General features: G+C 39.1%; 1 protein-coding gene across 1 annotated transcript in view; it reads right to left on the bottom strand.

Moving 5' to 3' along the window:
- ROS1 (ROS proto-oncogene 1, receptor tyrosine kinase) overlaps nucleotides 1–7843 on the bottom strand; it is a 114057-nt gene that overhangs the window by 54946 nt on the left and 51268 nt on the right. Inside the window, 5 exon segments of the mRNA XM_024756668.1 lie at nucleotides 98–384; nucleotides 1246–1451; nucleotides 3043–3245; nucleotides 3560–3623; nucleotides 5577–5839. Coding sequence (XP_024612436.1) covers nucleotides 98–384; nucleotides 1246–1451; nucleotides 3043–3245; nucleotides 3560–3623; nucleotides 5577–5839 — 1023 coding nt within the window.

Genomic DNA, 7843 nt, shown 5'->3' with positions numbered 1-7843 from the left:
TTCCTTTGCGTATAGGTTGAATGTAACCCCTTTTTAATGGGACAGGAGGGGCTGCCATTATTAGTGAAGATCTACTACACACACACGAGTGTCTTACCAAGCAAAGCAGGCATGATGATAACTTGCCAACACTGACATCCTTCCAGATCCATTGCCCAGATCTCTTGCCCTTTGACAAAGTATATCCGTGGTTTCTTTAGGTCAGAGGTATCAATAGTCATTGCTCCACTTAACTCAAATTCAGTCACATTGCAAGAACATTGGCTTCTTCCATCTGGATTGTTTATGGCTGGGGGTTGCAAAATTCGTTGCAAGGTCTGGTTGATAATACTGTAGTAGAACATCTGAGATCCAAAATCAGAAACTTCTGTCCAATACAGGCGACTATAGGCACAAAAGGACACTCCAACTTAATGAGTAAAACATATCATTGCAAATATCAGTTTCTAATGAAGACCAATCATTTCTAATGATTGTGGGGACAGATGCCACCTTTGGAAAGAACATGTCCCAGTGTTCAATAACCTTCTGATGGAAGAGATCACAAGAAGTCTAGTTTGTAGCATTTTCCAATGATTTCTCAATAAATGTGTTTGCAATGAAAGCCTTGGACTATAATGGCCTTAGGCATTGTATTAAATGGCTCATTACTGGCTCTAAATATGAAATATATTTTTCATCAACACCATCTCCATTCCCTTCCTCTCAAGTTTGTTTCTGTTTCTTAATACTAGTTACCAATCTAGTTTCAAGATAGACTATAACCATGCTTATGGCACAAACAAAATATAACTCTTCAGCCGGAGAAACTGCTATTCAGTTGCTGAATGGAGGCCTTAAAATTAATCTCATAAGGACATTAATTAAAGATGGATGAGCCCAGAATAGCATTTACTATGGAAAACATACTTCCTGTCTATCTCCTGCTCATTTCCTGCTGCCGTCTCAGTACCCTTCTTGTCCTTACCAACTGGGGATATTATTAAATTCACTGGTATAAAAATATCCTTTGGTTTCCCGCTGGTAATTAACCTAACTTTAGGTTAGTGGAATTGTCAGTATGGATTAATTTTATATATTGGTGGTTGTAGGCTCATCATTTATATGTAGAATTACTATAAGTTAACATCAGGAACATTAAGCATCTTACTGTCCCATCATTGACTCTAATATTAAACCAAAGATATTACATTAAATATGTCTACGTCTATTTCATCACCATAGAAACAGACACACTTCACATACCTTAAGAAAGGATATACAGAAAAAGAGATTATTGTTGAATTTCTGTTGCAAATTTTCAGCTTCCTGGGATATTTCACCTTGTTTTCAAGATCTACATCAAATATTTGCATTCCATTTTGTGATTCTTTCAGCACAAAGTAGAGGTGCCTTGAAATCCAGTCAATTGTAATAATTGTGATATCAAAAACCAGTGCATCTCGGAAAATCTTAACAACAGGTAGAAAACACAGCCAAGAAGATAATGCTCATTTTCTTCAACTCTGAGGACTTTTTTTGTAGTCACTCGATTTCTTATTTACTGCACTTCTCTTCTGTAATCCAAAATCTCGGTAACTCTGGACTGTGTGCCACTGTAACACTGGTCATCTTCTCACATTGTATATTTTCCCTGGTTAATTTCAACTACCACAGCTTCAACTGTAATCCATAGACCAGAGCTACAAATTCACATCTTCAGGCAAGATCTCTCATTGAGTTACTGCTTCAGATATCAAACTGCCTACCGAACATCTCCAAATGAATGATCTCAGAAAACAAAATTCATCACCCCAGCCCCCAAACCTCCTTTTCTCCTGCATTTTATATTTTTATGGATTTCCAACACTCACCTGAAGAGCAGTCTTGACAATTGTGGTTGCCCCTTGACTTCTTCCTCCCATTACTACCCATAGCCAATTAGTCCCATTTTAAATATCTCCTGAGTTTGTCCTCTCCTCTCTTACCTCAGTGTCTCTCACTTCCTGCCTAACATTTCCTGTCTGGATTCCTGTGATAGTTCCCGATTGCCTCAGACTTAACCTTCTCTTCTTTGCTAACAGAGAGGTCTTCCTAAAACAAACCTTCTCTTCTTTGCTGACAGAGGGGTCTTCCTAAAACACTACTTGATCATGTTAATGACCCACTAAATTTCTTGAATGGCTTGATGTTGGCTTCAAAATTGACACTCATCTCCTTGGCACCGTAAAGAAGGTCCCTTATATTTAGGCTCTTGCCCACCTCTTCAGCTTTACCACCTGCCTCTTACTCTGCCCTGACCCCCACCTCCATTCCAAGCTCCTAGTTACAGCTCCCCGAACAGGCTATGGCTCTCTGGTTTCCCGGACTTTGCTGCTCCCTCAGCTTTTCCCCACATTGACCTGGTTCATCTTATTTGTACCCAAGATGTCTTTCCACTCTACCACCACCACCACCACCACTCCATCCTGGATGAAGCATCCTTTCTCTGTGATTCCACTGCATCCTGCCCTCAGCATAGCACTTACAGTCTTCTGCCTGTCTTCTCCACTAGCTAACACTCAGTGAATACCTACCACGTTCCAGGCATTGTACTAAATGCCTTACATGGATTAGCTCATTAATCTTCACCCTAAGATGAGGGACTATGCAACCATAGTGGTTAAATAAGTTGCTGATGGTCACAGTTCTAGCATGTAGTAAAGTCAGAATTAAATTCTAGGTTGTCAGGTTTTAAGGCTCACCCTCTTCATCACCATGCCATACTGTCTTACTCTTGTTAGACTAATACTAGACTGGATTTGTTCAAGGACTGTGACATTCTGTTTTACCTCTATCTCAGGTAACACAGTGCCTTAAGCCCAAGAACTGTTTGCTAAATTAAGCCTGAATCACATCTGCACAAAACATAACCTGAATTCATTTGTGACTAAATATACAACATCTGTCCTTTTCAACCATTCTAATCTTAATGGCTCAACCACTGGCTCGTCATTTTCATCACAGCGTTGTGTGATATGCAAATACTCCACTTCCTTTCAGAAGAATTACATAGCGAAATACCTCCGAGCTGGACTGACTGTGCATGTCGAGGAGGCAGAGTGAGTCTCCCTGAGCGTAGTAAACCACTGCGTCATCAGCTGTGTAGCCCATGGCACCAACGTCGCCTTCTGCCCAAAGTGTCCATACAACTTGATTTCTATCCATATCTAACAAAACTATCTTGTTGTCAAAAAAAGTTATGAGGTATGGAAATGCATTGATCTCTAAAAACAAAAAACAAGTAGATAATATGTATGAGAAAAAGAACTTTAGCAAAATCCCTTGATTCAACATCAGGCCATTTTGAAATCCGTGAGTCTCCTTTGGACTCATTTACTACACCCGTCTCAATGGCTTCTGCCTGGGTGCTCTAAGCCTAGGTTTATTTAAGCGTGTTTGGTGATGATGAAAATTGATTATTTTATTTGACTTTAATTTCATCTCAGAGATAGCACTTGGGTATCCCTGAGAATACTAAGGGTCAAAAATGTTTTTAAATCACTAGTTGTTATTTGCACAGGTTTTAGATAATAAATACCTGATGTTTTGGACTTTACTAAGTCAGAAAATGGTCCAGGTCCTTTGGATGTGAAGACTCGAACCTAAAGAAAGAAAAGGATACAAAAATGTGCATTCAAAAGTGTCCTCAGTGACAACAGTTAAGTTCTGAGACTGATAAATTATTGAATGTTTCATTTCACAATTATGAGATATATCATGAATAGGTTCAGTTATTCACATCTAAGTATATAGCAAAAAATTACTAAGAGGAAAAATACTGTCCCAAACAATTTTTGGTAGGATTATTTAGTCCAGAAAAGTACAAAGTAATGGCACAAACCTCTATTGCAGAAGATCTGAATTTCTATAAAAGGTCTTTAGCTATTTCCAAAATTAAATTACATGGAACATTTAACAGAAACAAAACCATACAGATTATGGTAAACTTCCACTTTATCATGAAATCAACAAGAAGCTTCAAATAACTAAATTTACTGTACTTTTTTAAAAGAAGATTTATAAAAAGAAAATAGTAATTAACCCTTATATTTGAAAATGAGTTGTGCATTTCAAACCACTTTTACGTATATTATCTCTTTTGATCCTCACAACTACTAAGAGTAGAAACTGGACAGAGATCATAATTAGGGGAGGCAACCTATCCGCAATGACACATGTAGAAACTGGCATAAAACTAAGTCTTCTGAGGTCTGTATGCTTTCCTTCCCACTGTGCCAAGCTGCGTTCTAACAGCAAAGTTTTTTAAAACAATTTTTATTACATGTCTCTTATTATATAATAATTATCTCCACTTCCAAAATTTGCCTGTGTTCTATAGCCTAAAAGAAAATTGCCATCCATAATGATGGCCTTGAAAGATAGAACCTCAGTGCCCTCTCAATCAACAAAACATTGGATTATTTTTATTATACTTCTAGAATTAAATCTCTTTTACTATATTCTGTTTATTACTATCTGTGTATGGTGTGCGTGCATGTGTGTGTGTTTATCATGGTGCATATATATATCAATCAGTCTTCACTTTTGCACTAGACCGTGTTAAGTAACTCACGCTTATACATGCAGATCACTTTGCAAAGCTCTGTGGTGACTGAGATTTGAACCAATATAAACATATAGGCAAATACACTTAACCAGACTATTTATTTAACTGGAACACACATAATTCTTAACAAATAGGAATGTGTGTTATCTTTAACTTTTATGTACAACTGTTTTGATTAGTATATGTAGACCTAATATATTATCAAAATAATTACAGAATTAGAATTTTACAAAAAGAAAACAGATCCTCTGGAAACCACAAATCTCTAAAACACTCCCCAAAACATTCTGTTCCCCAAAATGAAATGGAAAATAACTCTAAATATGTACAACCTTGTCACCAACCTGGTGTATAATGATGATGTGAAAATCATCAGGCTATCTACCATAAGGGGAAAGCTATGTCATATTATATTTAAAATGCCAAAATAGGTGGCAGTCGTTTTTCCTTTTGACTCCTACTCTCTCCGACTTTCTCTCTCTCCGCAGCCAGGTGATAAATGTGAGATGTCAACTACCCAGACCCTCAGCTTTTATTTCCTTTAGTAGCTGCAACTGGGGGCGTCCAGATGACTTCCAGTAGTTGATGTAATGTAGTGGAAAGGACTCTAGAAGCTAGACTGTAGCACACCACTTCCCAACCACGCAGCTTTGGTACCTCACTGATACACCCAGGGACATGGCTTTTTCTTCACAATGTGAGGATCAAATGAGATAATGAATATTAAAGCACCTAATGTGGTACACGGCCTATAGTTGGTGGAGCCAAAAAATAATGTTTGTTCTGAATCTGGAAGCAAGAAAATTGTCAAGATGTCCTTTACCCTAGCTGTCCCCTCTCCCTTCTGTACCTTTGCTGTCCACTTGACCTCTGTGATCACAGAGTACATGAAATTATTGACAGAGCGGCAGAATTCTTAACCTGGTCCTTTAATCCACCTTTTGTCTACACTATTCAGACCCCTGTATCCCTGTTTTCACTCTCATACCTGGAAGGCAACACTGTACCCAAGACTCATACCCTCAAGTTGAAAAGACATCACTGAGGAAGTGACATTGACAGCAATCCAGTCTTTGAATGTTTTGTTTGTGTCGCTTTGGTTGGATATTTGATAGAAAATTTCGAATCTTGTTAACACACCATTTTCATGCTTAGGTTTATTCCACCTAAATTCCACCACAACTTCATTCTTATTGTGGAATTTTTCACTTGGTAATATAAATATTCTGGGATTCTCTGGTGCTGATGGAACTGAAAAGCAGAGACACAGGGCAGAAAACAATACAAGGTCAACTTCTATCACTCATGATGAGGGTGCAGAGCAACTGAGTAATAGATATTTCTCATTCCTGACAGTTAAGGTATATCTATCTTCTTCTTAAAGATCTTCAGGAGAGAATATTCCATAGATTTCTTCAGGAACCTATCCTGATATTTCTGCAAATCTTCCTTTTCTCCAACCCAAATCCTACTTACTGCCACTGAGGCACACCTTTCTCATCTGTGGTCTGTATACATGGAAGCTGGCTAGTTCACCTTATAAAATACAGTATTTACTCTCACTCTGGAGGTGGAAATGGCAGTCACCAGGAAGGAAGACACTATCTCTATCCAGCCTTTAGCCAGTTCCGGGTGTAAAATACAGCATATCCAGGATCTAGGCCCTCTCACCGTGAACCCTCTCTGAGAGTATGGTTTAGTTGTTGCCATCTATTCTGGAGCCACATCAAGAAATTTAGCCTCTCCCAATCCTTTAATTAATTTCTCTCTCTCTCTCTCTCTCTCTCTCTCTCTCTCTCTGTCAATCAAGAGAAATTCCTCTGCCTGATTTCCAAGTCATTCCATCCAAGACATCCCTCTTCTTTCTTAGGATTCCTCCATAGGTCCCCTCCCACTCTGCCGCTCTAATCACATTGCTCCGTAATGTTCAACACTCACATTGTTATCCAATCCCCAGACCTTCTTGCATTGTATTTACACGGGATAAACCTCTTCTTGCTTCATGCCTTAGAGCCCAGCTAAAGTTTCCACTCCCCAAAGGCCTTCCCCAGCCATACAAGCCTGCATGTATGGCCCTCTCATAAGAATGCTGAGAGGCAGCTTGATAGAGGTGAAGATTTCATAGCCTGCTTATTCACTCTGTGCCACTGCTACTCAGTTGTCACTGTCTTATTTCTTTTATCATTAGCAGCATCTGCGTTTATCTCTCTACTGTCTTATGAGCTCCGTCAGAGAGAAAGCACCTTTTCTTATTTCTTATTAAATCCCCCCAAATCTAGTAAAGGACTGGCACACAGCAAGTGCTTAATAAATATTTGTCAATTTGAATAATTTCCAAATATATTGTAAACTCCCCGAAGTCAAGGGCCAAATCTTATCCTTTTTCCTTATTTCAGAGTGTTGATGGCCCCTAGCCCCCAGTGCATCCCCTGATAGTCAAGTCCATTTCCACAGAAGAAGCCAACCAAAGCTGCCATCCCAAGACAATCTCAAAGAGAGCATACCTGGATCCAAATGCTAACTGCTCCACAACCTGCCCAGGCTCCACTATGTTCCTGTTATGAGACTCATGGATAAATATTGTTGATAAAATCTTAACAGTTTAAAAAAAATTGCAACAGTGAAAGTATGTCTGTTTATTGAGCTCTTACTGCCTGCCAGGTCCCGTGCTAGGAAGTTTATATAAATTAAATCAACATGATAAGATCACTCGCCAGTGTCTGCAAAAATGACTGAATGGAGATTTGAAGAAACTAGAGTGAAAAGTCCAGATTAAGCCCCAGCCCTGCCACTCACTAGCTAATTTACATTGGGCAACTCCTAGGCTTCCATTTTCTCTTAGCATAACCAAGATAATAACATCTGTCCTACCTACCACAGAGATGATACAATGATGTTGAGGGTCACTGAAATGATACAATGATGTTTCTGACACATGATAGGGATGTAATAAATGTTTAATAAAGGAGTGATATATATAAATGTGCTTTGTACACTTTAAAGTGATATACACACGTAAAGGTGTGGCTAATTTCCTTTTTAAAAATATATTCCAAAGAAAAACATTTTTAAAAAATTTAGAGGGACTTCCCTGGTGGCGCAGTGGTTAAGAATCCGCCTGCCAATGCAGGGGACGTGGGGTCGAGCCCTGGTCCGGGAAGATCCCACATGCTGCGGGGCAACTAAGCCCGTGCGACACAACTACTGAAGCCCACGTGCCTAGAGCCCGTGCTCTGCAACAAGAGAAGCCTCCTC

Source organism: Neophocaena asiaeorientalis, unplaced genomic scaffold (assembly GCF_003031525.2).
Source record: "Neophocaena asiaeorientalis asiaeorientalis breed wild unplaced genomic scaffold, Neophocaena_asiaeorientalis_V1.1 scaffold125, whole genome shotgun sequence".
NCBI classification, from domain to species: domain Eukaryota; kingdom Metazoa; phylum Chordata; class Mammalia; order Artiodactyla; family Phocoenidae; genus Neophocaena; species Neophocaena asiaeorientalis.
This window is presented reverse-complemented; position numbering and strand designations above follow the sequence as displayed.